At 33.3% G+C, this 17064-nt stretch overlaps 1 protein-coding gene across 2 annotated transcripts; it reads left to right on the forward strand.

The window, feature by feature from the left end:
* Positions 1 to 3509: 3509 nt before the first annotated feature.
* Positions 3510 to 12068, forward strand: LOC140448556 (E3 ubiquitin-protein ligase sina-like). 2 transcript variants are annotated; one of them, XM_072541638.1, is made up of 2 exons: positions 3510 to 3709; positions 10979 to 12068. In XM_072541638.1, the coding sequence occupies exon 2, from the start codon at positions 10983 to 10985 to the stop codon at positions 11769 to 11771; it is 789 nt and encodes a 262-aa protein (XP_072397739.1). In that variant the 5' UTR covers positions 3510 to 3709; positions 10979 to 10982; the 3' UTR covers positions 11772 to 12068. The 2 variants fall into 2 exon arrangements, with proteins under 2 accessions (XP_072397739.1, XP_072397738.1); XM_072541637.1 differs by lacking the exon at positions 3510 to 3709 and adding an exon at positions 9309 to 9458.
* Positions 12069 to 17064: the final 4996 nt, after the last annotated feature.

Genomic DNA, 17064 nt, shown 5'->3' on the forward strand with positions numbered 1-17064 from the left:
TGATCTATTTCGAGATGCTGTGAATAGAATAAGACGGATCAATGTGGTCGTCAACATCACTAGAAGATACTAGCACAACATCACTAGCACCTTTAGAAGAAGAATATCTATCTTACCTTTGTTTGTAGCTATTCGAAATAATCTGGTTGTAGATGTATTGAACTACTTTTAGAGGTTTTGAAGCCACGATATTCTTCTTCTCCCTGGTCCTCTCTTTCCACATACCTTGCTCTAAAGAATGAGTTGCAATAATCCGTATTTTCGTGAGGATCTGAAGATACCATGGACAGACAAAGTCGCCCATGAAGAAATACTACGGAGGATGAACACAACCGCGGATTTGGTCAACATCGTGAAGAGCCGTAAGCTGCAGTACTTGTGACATATAATCAGAAATCAAGGCAGATATGAGCTACTTCAATGCATTTTGCAAGGTAAAATTGAAAGAAAAAAGGACGAACAAGAATATCCTGGCTTGCTAACCTGAGAGCATGGTATAGAAAGACCTAAACACAGACCTAAAGACAGGCGCCCTAAGAAGAAGAAGTATTTCTGTTCATTTCTTATAACATGGCCAAGGTATTTTAATGTGCGCTCTTTGATTGTGCTAATAATCTCACGTTCCTTGCCCATTTTACGTAGGATCAATGAAATTCAATGAATACTTGGGGCACATTGTGAGAGGTGAAAAGTACGAACTTTTAAGAAATATCATGCAGGGCCAAATTAAGGGCAAAAGAAGTGTGGGAAGAAGAAAAATATCGTGGCTTCGTAATCTACGTGAATGGTTCGGGTGTAGTTCGATTGAACTTTTTAGGCGCGCTGCTAACAAAGTCGCAGTGGCCATGATGATTTCCAATCTCCGCTAGGAGTGGCACGAGAAGAAGAAGAATGAAATTCTTAAGATGCGTGAACACCACATCTCGAATGCGTCAAGTTTTTCTAAAGAAGTTTTAGAAATTGTTCAAGCCTCTGCTCCGTATAATAACGTAGAAAACACAGCATCTAATGATAGAGGTTTTGGTACCAAGTGTTAAATCGTGACTTTTGAAAAGAGACTTCAGCTTATAGATTGGTCCCATTGTTGTTTATGTTGGTACCAAAGTATGTGAAACTGTTTACCCTGTCACTTGTCCGTTGGTTAATATTGAGATCAAATCCATATTCTCTACTTATACCTGTTATGCGCGGCATCGGCATTATTGTTTGTAAACCATACAAGCTATCTGCAAAAACATACAGTGCACAGATTCTAAATGTGCCGGTGGGAGATGGCTTCTATGCGTTGTATTATAGTTGGTGTATGGGAGAAAAAGTTTTCGAAATAATGAAATAACAAATTTTATATTACTTATTTGTTATTTTATTATTTTGAAAACATTCTCTCATACATCGACTATAATACAGAGCATAGAAGCCGTCTCCCACCGGCACATTTAGAATCTGTGCACTGTATCTAATGTTTAAATGCACTAAGGTGACTAATACGCCTCCCTGTAGTTTTCCCATTGCTTGCTCGAAGATATGTTCAGAGTAAATGTTAAATAACACCGGAGCAGAATGCATGCTCATCTCACTTTCTGAACTTTCTTGAGGACGTTTAAATAGACGTTTTGAAAACAATGCTTTTTCTACTGCACTGTCTGTCAATATTATCCTTTTTCAGCGTAGATAAAAAGGAACTAAGGTGAGCCCATCAAGCATATCACATAGCTTTATCTAAGATTTATTTGTATTTAGAATTTAAATTGTTCTAAACATTAACTCACTATCATTCTCTTTTGGTTTTATTCCTATACGAACTCAGCTACTTTTTAAAACATTGAATTATGTTCTCTAAATATTGCCTTAAAAAATATTTTGTATATATTTGGTTATGTAGCCACTACCGCTATTTTTAGTAAAAGGAATTTGCTAAATTGCAATGACTCACTTTATTTACAAACGAGCGCTTTGTTTTTATCCATGCTTTATTTTTTTTCGAACATATGTTGCCAGAGCGATCGGTTTACAAATCTTTATACAAATTTCTACTGAAAAACGTTAATATTTAATTGAAGTTAAGTAACGTCATCGACTAATCATTTCTAACTGACATAGCCCCCGTGTATTAATGGATTCTTCCCAAAGCCATTTTTTAGAAAAAAAAAACTCGATGATTAATGGCTTTTGTGGATTGGTACCATATGACCAGTTTTAAAACAGACATAAGACTCTAATTACGCCTACGTCTCGTGATTTAACTGTCAAAATTTAATTCGTGAAAATTGCCAGGCAACAAACTTTCATACCATTCGAAAATATTACCGGGAAAATTTTCTCTCTTATGATATTATATATACAAAAATTTCGCTTGTGTTTTTTTGGCAGCCTTGCAAATCTTTCGATAGGAAGTTAAATTAGTTCTCCAGCTTCAAGGATATTGTCACGTGAAGTGAGTTATGTCAGCAACATAATGTATCAGCAGTACCTACTCATTAAAAATCGTACATGTTTACGATTAAGCTGGCTCAAGCAAATATCCATAGGTATTCCTCAAAAATATTCAAATATATTGTACTTGTTTTTAAACCATGTTTATTATTTATGTAATAATTTAACTAACCAACCGAAATTCGACTTTACGAAATATTTAACTTTAAATTAAATAATGACTCTAATGTGTTGAGCTATCGTTCATATTTAGCGCAGACGGGATCTGTTTCGAATGTATGATGTACTTTTAATTATTTTAAGTTTATTAAATTTGTTTTACAGCTGGCAACATTGAATTGGTTTAGGTGTACGATATAGAGATGGTCGTTTTGAAAATAACGTTTAGCATAGAATTTTAGTGGGAAACAGTAGTATACTCATACTCTTCTTTAGCTGGATTTATAGTTTGACGGACTTTAAACGTAGACGCGCTGTCAACATAGAATTTTGTGTACTCTTATTTATAAATGAACGTAAACGCATGACGGAACGTAAGTGAAACGCACTGTAACGGAAGAGTTGGCCAACTTTCATCTTTTACAGTGCGTTACTTGCGTCTGGCCAATCAAAAGGAAAAATTTTGTGCTGTCAACCAAAGTGAAGTGTCTGACACGCCCACCATTTTGTAAAGTTGTTTATCAAAATAATTGAATTTGGATTTTGTTGATTATTTCTTACAATGAACGTTCAGAATTTATAAAATAATAATAATAAATAATAAAAGGATATTATAGTATCATGGTCACCAACTCTAGCCACTGTTTCTACTCATGCGAAAAAATTCCACTCCGTCGATTTATAAATTGAAATAATATTTACAGTCCGTTTGTTACGTCTGCAGTGCATCTACGTCTACAGTCCGTCAAACTATAAATCCAGCTCTGAACTGAACTGAACTCATTCCCTAGTGACTTAACTTAATAAATGTAGCAATTCATTTTGTGATATATTGGTACAAGATAATAACTTCCTAAGAACAATGTACTATTTTTATCAAGCTAATTGTATAACATTTTCTTCATAATTATTATATTACATTCCAAAATATACGTGAATTCCCATCTCTAGGACCGCTGAAATTTAGAATAAAATATCATAATTCAGAAGATTCGAGTTTGTTCGGATATCACGATCGCATTTTTATCAGCTGGAGTTTGACATATTATTTAGACTAGTGTGCAGGCGGTTTGTTTATTGTTTAAGTTAGTGTTTATTTTGATCGTAGTATATTTTGGTAAGTTTAACATAGTCTTAATCTAGGTATAATGAAAGTATTAAGTATTGTAGCAAGTAAAAATTTGTAATAGCAGTGTAATAAGTAGAAATAGGTTCTATGGGATTCCCGGGAACGCTTTGTACATCACAGAATAATATGCACATATAATATATTTTAGTAGTTTGCTATTTTTACCATGTTGTATCGGAATAAATGATTTATTTATTTCTTAAATATTCTCATCTAAGCTGTTCTTGGTCTTTTTAACACTAATTTATTAAGGTTTTCAATATTTTCTATCTTTAAGATTTGTTGAATTATCATAAATTATTTCCTACCATTTACACCTAAGTAGCATAAATTCCATCTTCTAGTTCTAGTGAACATTTTAGATTGTTCTCTTTGGTCATTTGCCCTACTGTTTAACTTTTTTTCTTTAAGATCTTTACTATTACTTACAGTTTTTATTCTGAATTCTTTCAGTGTTTCCTTATAATATGAGATCAATTACATACATTGACTGGGTTGTGTACTATCACACTGTTAAGTATCTGACCCAGCATTAAAGAAAATAAAATGATAATGAGCTTAGCTCATTAGCTCACACTCACAATCTTGTGTGCTTAGCATTGGCTCAGGAGGCTGTGTTCATCTGATTACTTGATATCTTACTTTGGTATTTGTTTACATTAGTAAGGGTCGCCAGAAATGCGAATTTTTGTTTGACTTTGTTTTGTTTTGTTTGTAATGGCGATGGCTTTTATAAATAAGACAGATTTTAAATGGAAATTACATAAAAAAAGAACGGTTCCCAGAGAATAAAAATCATTGTACAATAATCAGTAAGTGAAGCAGCATTTATTGAAATAAATTTCATCTCTGCATACATACTTCATCGTTCCGTCTTACTACACTAGTACCAACTAATCTTATCTAAAGTGCACTCACTATAAGCCTGCCTTGTATAATATTCTTTACTATTTTACCTCCTTTATCATTTTCTTGTTTTAATATTTATGAGTTATAACTGTATGTAAATTTTGTTCATACATACCTACATTTTAATATTTCTTTTGGTAGTATGTTTGCCATGATTTGCTTGCATGTCATCTACTATTGTGTGTTTAATTCCCATGATATCCCATATTTTATTATTTGGAATTCTTTCTTGAATGCTGATTTTCCACCACCCATTCTCGTGAAATTCATCTCCAATGCAGTTAATGTATGTTATCCCTTTTAGTTATCATACTTAAACTTAACTTCCTAAATTTATAATAGTGTTTACAATGATACTATATATCCTTGGTTTTTTACTTTGGGGGTGCTTTGATCCCAAAGAATACCATTCATTAAGACTGTTGCTCTTCTATCTTGGGTGTTTCGTGCTTAAGCTTTTTTTGATATCTGTTATTTTTAAGCTTAAATATTTTATTTCTTGCAGTTTTTAATTTGCTCTTTATTTTCCCACATAATATTTTGTGGTGTTCCACCAATATACATATTCTCTATTTTAGTTATAGTACTACAAATTTCCTTTAATAATCTATTATGTACTTGTATACTCCTGCTGGGTTATTGTGGTCTTGTAATAGACAGGGTTATAGTGTTGTTGATCTGTCTGGAATAAATTCAAACCCTTTGTTTTTCTTAAGTCTAATTTCAATAATGCCTTAATTAGTTCTAAAATTTTACGATTTCAGAAAGAGTAAAATAGTAAAAATATATTCCTTCAAATTTTAGTTCGAAATTTGTTCAGAATTTTATATTGTTTGTATTTTTCTTTTTCGTCTATTTTGTAAAGGTCTTTATAAACGATGTAGAATAATAATTGAGTTGTAGTAAAATAAATTTGTTAAAAACCAATTTTCATTGAAAGAAATAGTTATGGTTCTTCATAATGACCTTTTAATATTGACATTATGATTTGAATTATAATTTAAATATTTGTTTGGTTGTTGACTATATCATCCTCTTTATTGATTAAAATGTTCAAGAAGGGAAACGATTTATTTATTTCTTTTTAAATATTAAATTTGGTAGATTATACATTATTTAATTATTTATAGTCATTATCAACATGATATTTTTCAATAACGGAGATAAAGAAAAGTTGATTGCTACCAACGTTTTGAATGTAAAAAATCGTAACTAAAAGTGTTTTCTGTATATAAAATTAATATTAATCACCCAATGAAACGAGAAATTATGGAATTATTAACTATTGGGTAGTTTTTGTTATAATGAGATGACAGTGGAATGAAACACGTTTCGTTGTGTTCTCTCATCACAGATAGACCAGGGCAGATCTGTGAAAAAACTTTCAAATAGGTCAATTTCGGATAGCTTATTGTTTTTGCTTATAGATTTTGAACAACTGTATATTTGGACTTGTTATTACTCAATGATCAAGTTCATACGTGGTAAATCGAAACAATATATCTAAACAATTAGGATGATTGTTAGGAAGAGACGGCATAAAATAAAAATTTATAAAAATGTGAAAATTGCACATATTAAATATGGGTTGCCTAATTTCGGACACCTTAATGCCTTAATTTTTGATAGTTATTTAAGCAGAGATTTAAGTTAAGTCAAATCAAAGATTGGCTAATCGAAAAGAATATTTTCTTCGAGGAAGATTACCTAAAAAGTGAATTACTGGATACTGTGGCCGCATTTAGAAACGAGTACGACAAGTACAAAATTGACAAAATTGCGGAAAAGTGTTAAAATTTTGAGACTGCGCCTTACCATTGCGAACTGAACCCGATTGAGATGGTGTTGAGTCAAGTGAAAAGCTATGTGACTTCAAAAAATAAAAAAAACGTCGATTTTAAAGAAAAATCTGTAAAACGGTTGATAAAAGAAGCTTACCAACGCGTATCTAAAGAGCAGTGGCATAATTATGTGAACCACGTCAAGAAAGTAGAAGAAAAAATGTTTACGGTTGACAATTTGCAGGAAGATATTAAACCGCTGATAATTAATATAGAAGATGATTCAGAGGATGAGGACGATTTACACATGGATTGCGATTAGTATTAATTAACGAGAAATATATCAGATTTAATGCTCATTTGTTTTATTTTTAGTACTGTACGTACAGTACATTTCAGTTATGATCTTCTTATCTTCTTGTGTATTTTATGTATATATATATATATATATATATATATATATATATATATATATATATATCGTGTCGTATATGGTAAACTACTTGCATTTTTTGTACATATGTAGCAACAGCAGAGTTGGACGGGAATTGAACAATAAAGTGGTAGGAGCACACGGTGAAAATACCAGAAATGATAATGGAACCAGATTAATAACAACATGCACACAAAATAACTTGAAAATATTAAATGGATTTTATCCACATCGCGATATACACAAATACACGTGGATACAACAGACCAGAAATCTGAAATCTATAATAGATTATAGCATTGTAAGACAGAGAACTACAATTAAAATACAAGATGTGCGAGTAGCCAGAGGGCCATCATGCGGCACCGATCATCACCTGCTAAAAGTTAAAACGGTACTCCCAAACAGATACGAAAAAGAAAAAGAGCACATCGAGTCAAATCAGTTAATAAAACAAGTACGGTACAACCTAAACAGTTTAAACCTACTGTATAAAAAACGAGAGTGTAAAGCTACTGTATAAAAAACGATTAGACCAAAAATTAGAAATGGGTAGTTTTGAAAATACCGAAGAACACTACGAACACATCAAAAGGTCGATTCATTTAGCAGCAGAAGAAGCACTGGGGAAATGTGACGAAAACCATAAAGGAATAAAACCGTACTGGTGGGATGAAGAAATAGAGAAGGAAATTAGAGATAAACGTCGGAAATACCAAACATTAATAACAATAAAAACAGAAAACGATAAAACAATTTACAAAGAAGCGCAAGCCAAAATAAGGAAAAAGATAACTCAAAAAAAGAACGAATCATGGGAACAGAACTGCCAAAAGATCAACACCTACGTAGGAGGTAGAAGAAGCACAGAGAGTTGGAGATTGATTAAAAGTATGAGAAATAATAAGAAAAAAGACGTTATATCACCAATAACAACAGAAAAATGGGAAGAATATTTCAAAAAATTACTAACAGAACAAAGACCAGAATTTACTAACATGGAAGACAACACGATAGGTATACGTATAAATTCATCACCATTACAAATAAGTAAATCAGAGATGGAAGAAATAACCAAATCCCTGAAAAATGGAAAATTCCCTGGTCCTGGTGACATCCCTGCAGAATTAGTGAAAGCCGGCACAGACAAACTCTGTGCCGGCAAAAAATGTAATGGCATGGGAATCCCTCTCAACGACGAGACTACACTGTACACCTTATGTTTCGCTGATGACCAAATACTGATTGCTCAGGATCATGACGACTTGAGTTACATGACTCGGAAGCTAATAGAAGAATATAACAAATGGGGTCTCGAAGTCAACATCAAGAAAACTGAAACCATGTGTATTGGAGGGACAAAGCAGTCCATTATATTAGACGATGGGGTAGAAATTAGACACTGTGAGGAATTCAAGTACCTGGGTATGAAGATAACTCAAGATGGAACACTCGATGCTGCTATAAAAGACAGAAACATACAGGATAGAAAAGCCATATCCATGATGAACGGCATTCTGTGGGACCAAACAATATCTAAAGCGAACAAACAACTCATATATAACACCATACTTAAAAGTGTAATCACATATGGCAGTGAAGTTTGGCCAATGAAACAAAGAACAGAGAAACTATTACTAGCAACAGAAATGGACTTCTTGAGAAGAGCAGCAGGCAAATCAAGAAGAGATCGGATACTAAATGAGAGAATACGAGAAATGATGAGTCAAGCATACAATAGTTGATGACATAAAAAACAAAACAGTTAATATGGTACGGACATGTACAGAGAATGCCAGATGACAGGATTCCGAAACAGATTTTGACGTGGACACCACAAGGAAGAAGAAAAAGAGGAAGGCCGAGAAGAAGCTGGAGAGAGGGAATTGAAAAAGAACTAGAGGAAAGAGAAATCCCTCCAGGCCTATGGTTAAATAGAGAAGAATGGCGGTTAGGAGTCGGAAGACGTCGGAGAACGCTGTGAACCGATAGTAGTAGTAGATATTTCATGTATACAGGCATTTTTTATAGAATTATTTTGTTTTTTTTTTTGTTTATTCTCTTATTTAACTCAATTAAATTAATTTTTATAACGAAGCGCGTACGGTCCTGATTTCTCAGTCTATTGCCAAACTACCACACACCTACCACTGTGCAGACTTGAGCGACATCGCTGCCCGTCGTAAGACCAACACTGCAATCTAAATTGAATTTTAAACCTCAAAATCGGTGTATTTTTCCAAAATTTTTCTAATTTTTTTCATAAATTGTTTAATAAAAAAATTAGCCCACCTTTTGGAGTGTCAAAATAATGAAATTATCATGTCTAATATTTCGAATCAGTCATGTTTTGATAACTGTATTCTGACATTGGAATTGTCTTAAAGACTTGTCATTTTTGTGCGTTATCTGTTATGACATGCGTATTTATGACTTTTCTTAATAATTTTAGTTGTGTCAAGTTTAAAGTGTTTATCACGCAGAGCTGCACAAGAAATTCAAAGAGTTCATCCGCAACAAAACGAAAATATACATAATTCTATTAAAAGCTGTCTGTAGTGTTCAATACTATAATGCGAACAAGAAAAAGTTCAAAGTTGGTAAAACCTGAAAGGTTAGGTTTGAATAAATATTTCGAAATAAATATTTTGTAATAATCATCATCATTCTGTCTTTACAACCCTGCGTGGGTCCTAGCTCAAGGAGCGTTTTTCTAGCTGGGTCATTTTGTTTCATCCGCATTACATGTCCTATCCACCTCAGACGTACTACCTTAATATGTTTTACGATATCAGGTTCCTGGTATATTCTATAAAGTTTCAAGTTGTATCGTCTTCTCCACACTCCATTGTCATTCACTGCTCCATAGATTCGCTTTAGTACTTTTCTTTCGAAACATCCCAACATGTTTTAATTATTTTTTGTTAGAGTTCAGCTCTCTGAACCATATGTTAGGACTGGGCGTATTCTTGTTTTGTAGAGTTTTATTTTTGTATTTCTCGATATAATTGTGGATTTAAGGAGAAGATTGGGCCCAAAATTGCATCTGTTGGCCGTGCAAATTCTTCGGTTTACCTATGTGGTAGTATTATTTTCAGTTTGAGGAGGACTCCCAGGTATACAAATTCGTTCACTGCTTCGATGACGTCGTTTGCTATAACGAGTGGTCGTAGGATTTGTGGTTGCGTGCTTATTTCCATATACTTCGTTTTGTTGGTGTTTATTATTAAACCTATTTTTGTAGCTGATTCTTTTAATGCTACATATGCCTCTCGTACAGCGTTTTAAGTTCTCCCAACAATATTGATATCATCAGCATAGTCCAGGATTTGCACTGATTTCTTATATATTGAACCAGTGGTTGTGATTTGTGACATAAGAACGTATTACTTTTTCCAGAGCCAGATTGAACAGTATACATGAGAGAGGGTCTCCCAGGCGCAGCCGATTATTTGTTTTAAAAGGTTCAGACAGTTCCCCCTGAATTCGTACATTACATTCAACTTTTTCAAGAGTTAGTTTTGTTTTTTTTTTAGAAGGATACGGTTGGCTTGGGTATCCTTCGGAAAACTTTCCTATATACTAAAAAATAGAAAATACCTCCAATATTTAAAAACAAGAGTCTTCAACCAATGTATACTTCCTGTTCTCACCTACGGTTCTCAAACTTGGACGGTTACAAAGGAAAACATGGAAAAAATAGCAAAGTCCCAAAGAGCCATGGAAAGGCAAATGCTGAACATCAGGCTATCAGACAAGAAAAGAAATACTTGGATCCGCAACAAAACAAAAGTGACCGATGTATTAACGCAGATAGCAAAACTAAGTGGAAGTTCGCTGGACATACCATAAGAGAGAAAGACGACAGATGGACTAAGATGATTATACACTGGAGACCATATAGTTACAAACGAAAAAGAGGAAGGCCACAAATAAGATGGTCAGATGACTTGAAGAATACACAGGCCCGAAGTGGATACAAACTGCCTACAATAGAGAGACGTGGAAGAAGGAAGAGGAGGCCTATGTCCAAAATTGGACAGCAAGGGCTGTATAGATAGATATATATAGTTTTGTATTTTATATTTTAATTTTGTAATAATACAGTTTCTAATTGTTTGTCTTTTGTTTCAGGAATATGGCTGCAGAGCAAATTATGCAATGTCCGATTTGTTTGGAAACTATGAAACCTCCAATAATTCAGTGCAAAGTAGGCCACAGCATGTGTGGTTCGTGCATTAAAGAGAGTGGCATTCAAATGTGTCCAACCTGTAGAGAGAAATTAACTACTACAAGAAATTATCAGCTGGAACAATTGATAGAAGGAATAAAAGATGTTCTTAAATTCGATTGTGCTTATCAGCATAAAGGTTGCAAATTCGCAGTCAACAAGCAAGATAAAGAAAGTCATGAACGGGAGTGTAAATTTAGGAAATTTACCTGCGAAGGAAAAAAATTTGCAAAGTGGTCGTGTAATTGGTCCGGTGATTATTCAGAAATTTATCAACATTTTAAGAGAAATCATAAAGATAATACCAGACTAGAGTTCAAAACTGATGCGGTGATGAAAGTTAGCCTAAAAACCAGCTTTAATAATGTCTATCTAATATCTTTATTCAGTGGACAAAGTTATTTATACTGCAAACATAGAGTTGACACATCGAATAAAAAAATATACTTCCATTTTCAATTCATAGGATTAAAAACTCAAGCCCAACATTATTACTACGAATTTGAAGTTTACAAAGGCACTAGAAAATTTAAAATTACCGAAATCTGCACAAACGACACATCAAACATTGATATAACGTTTGCTGAAGAAAAGTGCTTTGTAATGTCGTTTACTGCTGTAAAAAATTATTTGAACGAGGATGGTGAACTCCCTTTTAAATTTAGAGTCATGTCCACTAAGAAAACGTCTGTATAAATTTCAGTGTTTCGTGTGACGCATGCGCCATTTTAGAAGTCGTAAATACATTCTTTTCCCACTGTTATAAAATTATTGAGGGTCCAAAGGACAGCAAAGACAAGAAAGAACTGATTATTTGTTAAACATTATTCAAATTGATTTATTTGCTTCATTTTTGTAATATTTTATTTTTGATTAAGGTAATTAATATACTCATAGTTATATATCGTAATTAAAAATCTGCATTGTAAGTTCAGATATGAAGTGTAAGTAACTGTTTATAATTTTTATGAGAAAGACAAAACTTAATACTGACTCCCGAGTTGTTTATTTTTCTGTATGTTGCATTTTATACATTATACTAGTGATTTTGCCCGTCATCATTGTGAATTAGTTCTTGATAACGAACTGAAGAGAACCGAGAGTTCAGAGAACATTCGAGGAATATGTGATTAAGATCACCAGTAGATACGTTGTCGCAAATACAGATAGGATTATAAGGAGGATGGAAAGCGACCACCGTTTAATACATCGCATGCTTAAAGCCTAACGATATGCTATTGATAGGTGCTGAGAGTATTTTTTTGTAAATCGTTATAACTGTGATTGGTTTCTTGTTGGCAGAATACATTTATAAAGTTTTTGCTAAATTGTGTCTTTTTTAACGCGTGAAGCTCATAGGCGTCGTCAGTACTAGATCATTAATGTTGATTTTTAAATTGCAGAAAGTCATTATTGTCAAAAGAAACATTCACTGGATATTTTAGTAGAAAACATATTACAATAATAATATTAATAATTACAAATTATTATTAAAAGTGAAACTGGAACAAACCATGAAGTGGAGATATCCAGGAGTGGCTAGTATACCTGTTGAATACAAAGCACGTGGTGTTCGTGTGTATTAAGGTATAAAAAATGCTTATTAAAAGCTTAAATTTTTTTTATTTTAAAGAAGATCTTTTCGGAATTAAATCATTCCATCATCAGTTTAATAAAGAGTTGTTAAAAAACATTGTATGGCCACATAAAAACATTGGAAGGACATCCGTATTAAAATATAATCCTCATGGTATTTATCAAGGTAAATGCAGTAGACTGTTAACTTGTTGATTATTAAAAACTGAAAATGGGGGCATCTTACATGACCCCCTGTAGCTGGTGAGGTTTTATCGACTTACATTACCTCTGATCTGTTCTGTCCCCATTTTCAGTTTTTAATAATCACCAAGTTAACAGTTTATTGCATTTACCTTGATAACTACCATGAGGATTATATTTTAATACGGATGTCCTTCCAATGTTTTTATGTGGCCATACAATGTTTTTTAACAACTTTTTATTAAACTGATGATGGAATGATTTAATTCCGAAAAGATCTTCTTTAAAATAAAAAAATTTTAAGCTTTTAATAAGCATTTTTTATACCTTAATACACACGAACACCACGTGCTTTGTCACAAATTATTATCATTATGAAACTGTACAGAAAACAAGTTCCAACACAAAGGCCAGGTTTTTTCAGGACAGAAGCTGCACTCAAATATCGTGTCTTTTCTTAAATTATTCTTTTGCCATACCTTACATCTCTTTCTCCTTATCCGACCTTTACTAACAACATTTAAAATTTTTGAAATGTTGTGCTTGTCTGTTGTTTGTATGCTGAAGTAACTAATACTATTTCAGAATTTTTTAAAAGGTATCAGATAACTTCTAAACGATATTCATATAAATTTATTTTTCTACCAGCGTATGGAATATAACTTTTGTACAAAACTTGAAATATGTGAATACCTATTTTTTTATACCATCTGAGCGTCTTTCGCTCGCATGGATAGTAAGCGAGCGCGATCATTTGATCTTTGCGATCAACACACAACACCACTCATAAACGCATTATATTTGGATATAGGTAGGGGTTTTATTTTTATTTGGTTTATTATGTTTTCAGTTTCGACAAGATCATTTTTAAATTCCGTGGATATGTACAACTTCCCTTTTATCTCTCCACTTTCCTACTAAAATGCCATCTTTGTATTGTCCTACTGTCCTTGTGCTAGTTTAGCTTCTAAAACTTGTTTAGGTTTAGGGTTACCTTTTCTCTTGAAAATTAAAGTTCCTGTGCAGAAGATATTGTTTTGTAAAAGCGTTTTTGCTAAATCAACACTTCCATAAAAATTATCTGTAAAAAGAGAATGCCCAATGTTAAGTTTATTTCGCATTAGTTCTAAAACTACTCTTTCAGACCTGTAGAGTCTGAGTTTCCACATGTAGAGTCATAACGTCCTGTATATAATCGTTGATTGAATAGCCCAAATTTGGGTTATTCAATCAACGATATAATTAAATATAAAGCGCTAAGCCGTTGGGTTCTGCCAACACATACAATTTAAGTCCGTATTTGTGACGTTTGCTTTTCATATATATTCGAAAAGATAATCTACCACGTCACAATATCATGCTTTCATCAAGTGATAGATTTTTCCTGGTTGATATATTTCAGCCATTATATTATTGAAGTAACTTAAAAGTGGTTTAATTTTATAGAGTTTATCTTCTATTATACCCTCTTCTGGATTTCTGGCAAAATGTAGACATCTCAAAATAAGCAAGTAACGATCTCGTCTCATATTATTATGGAAACATTTCAGTTAAAAAAGAGGATCGGTATTCCAGTAGTCCTAGATTCTATTGGTTTTCCATGTTCCCATATGCAATGTAAGTCCACAAAATGTTTTAAGTTCGTTAACAGACACAGGCTTCCATTGATTTACACTTAAATGTTCTACAACACCAGATAAAAATAACTATTAGGCTTAAGCATTTGTTTCCTGCACTAACATCTCAAAAAAAAATATCTTCTATAAGAACGCAATACCTTCCGACCTTACGGTTTAAAAGTTGATCTTTTTGTAAATCCCATTGATATGGGGAAACAGAAAAGAAATTATAAACTTCTTGTACCATATTAAAAAAACCAGAAATATCACCACTAGACCTGGCAGTATCATTAACGACCAGGTTTAATATATGAGCCGTACAGGGCACGTATAAAGCTCTAGAATTATATCAAGAATCCGTTTTTGAAGCCTTTATTTTCCCTTTCATATTCGCTACATTGGCATAGCCCTGACCTCGTATATCTTTAACATTTAAGACATTTTTTTCTAAAATGTAAAACAATAATACACTATACAGTTCTTACAAAGCATAATGCATAATAAGCATAAGCGCTATATGATATATGAATAAGCCAACGCTATTTTTAGTATCGCTTTCAAGCATAAAAACTATTGCCGCGTCTTTCACGAATTTTGCTACGTGTCAATGTGTGTAAACAAGACAATAATGGGCCGACTCATTTTACACTACACTCAAGTCAAAAATCGAAAAAATGGGACTTAGGTATTTTGATTTTTCAATAAATTATGATAAGTAGTTTTATTTTGAGAAATACGTGAAATTTTTGATTTTTTTGGTATAATTAGATGAGGCTTACGGCCGTCCTTCGTTTTGGCCGCTCTCGTGCGGTGCACAAACTGCACACCTGCTAGGATTGGCACTGCCATTACCCTATATGAAAACTTATCTTTCATACGCTGAGGCTTCTAAGCAACAAAAAAAATTTTTGAGTGCAGTAAAAACTAAAACAAATTCTAACCACTATACTGTTACTTTAAAAAGAAAGAGGTTGGGTATACCTATCCCTAGTCCAGAGATCGATGAAACATTCGAACGACATAAAGAAATAATTTCATATCACTAATTTTAACAAAACCTGTTTTCAATAAATTTAAAATTATACCAAATTATAATAATAAGTAGTTGTGATGATAGTAACGCTGATAAACAGATAAAAACTTGCGAATCAATAATAAACCTTATCAGAGATGTTTTAACTTTTTCAAATGTCGAAATTAAAAATAGTATGGAGCGGTAAATGAAAATGGTGTCTGGAGAAGACGATACAACTTCGAACTGTATAGAGTAATAATATTTCATTGGGTTTAATACATTTATTTAAACATACTTTTTAACAAAGTCTCCAAGAATCAACAATGTCCCAAAACCCATGTTCTAACAATGATCTTGACAAGTAGTGACAACTGACAAAGAGTCCCCATACATTGTGCCTAGAGCCCCGTGACCGTAATCATAACCTACTGATATGACATCTTTCCCCTTACATTTGATAGTCCTTAAAACGCACTGGAGGCCTTTTGATTCTAGCACTAGTTCTATTTTCAGCATTCATCTGGGAGGTTGAAGGTTCCTCTACTCCACAACTCTGATTCCCAGATGAGGAGTTTAATGATCTATCATTATGTGCGAAATCAGTATTCTTCTTAATTTCCGCTTTAACTAGGGAAGGCCTCAAGTGATAACTGTTTCGCCTGACCACTTCCCCATTTTCTTTCTGCACTAAATAAGATCTGGGTGCCTCATCTATTTTTTCCAGAATTTTACCTGGTCTCCATTCTCTACCCTCTCTGACACCTACATTCTCTCCTGGCACTATTTCTCTTCTTACCTTGGTGTTTCTATCATAATAATTTTTATATTCGTTTCTTTTTGCCTCTAGTTTCTCCCACTCTTCCTTTAGATTAACGTCTTTGTGCTTTTTATTTGATGGTAGCTTCGATCTAAGAACCCTGTTAGTCACTAATTGGGCCGGTGTTTTATCTGTTCCATTTATTGGAGTATTTCGATACTCCAGGAGCGCCATATCTAAGTCGTCACACTTTCTAAGCATGTTTTTTGCAATTTGAACGGCTCGTTCTGCCTGCCCATTAGACCGTGGATAGCGGGGACTGGACGTTACAAACCGAAAATCCCAGTCTTTAGCAAATTGCTGACAATGCCACGAATTATAAGGCATGTTATCTGAGATGACTTCATAGGGTATTCCGTGTGTTGAAAAAATTTTCTTTAACTCCTTGATGACCACCTGAGAAGTTTTTGAATTAATTTTCACTATATCGAGCCATTTAGAAAAATAATCGATCAGAACTAGATATGACTGTCCACCATAATCTAATATATCACTTGCTACCTTTTCAAAAGGTGCTTGAGGCAACTCTCTAAGTAATAGTGGTTCTTTAGCATTGTGACTTTTAAATATCTCACACTTGCTACAATTTCTTACCCAGTCTTCTATACTTTTGTTCATTTGTGGCCAATGTAATATCTGTCTTGCTCTCTGTTGGGTTTTCTGAATGCCAAAATGACTTGAATGCAATAATCTTAGCATGCTCTCTCTCAATATTTTTGGGACTATAACTCTGTCTTTGTAAAATATTAGTCCGTCAAG

Source organism: Diabrotica undecimpunctata, chromosome 8 (assembly GCF_040954645.1).
Source record: "Diabrotica undecimpunctata isolate CICGRU chromosome 8, icDiaUnde3, whole genome shotgun sequence".
In the NCBI taxonomy this organism is placed as follows: domain Eukaryota; kingdom Metazoa; phylum Arthropoda; class Insecta; order Coleoptera; family Chrysomelidae; genus Diabrotica; species Diabrotica undecimpunctata.

What these genes read in the sequence shown, in the direction of transcription:
- LOC140448556 (XM_072541637.1), top strand. Translation starts at nt 9,418, where the DNA reads ATGCGAACAAGAAAAAGTTCAAAGTTGGTAAAACCTGAAAG. An exon ending in AAGTTGGTAAAACCTGAAAG is followed by an intron (nt 9,459 to 10,978) that starts GTTAGGTTTGAA and finishes CTTTTGTTTCAG; the next exon opens with GAATATGGCTGCAGAGCAAA.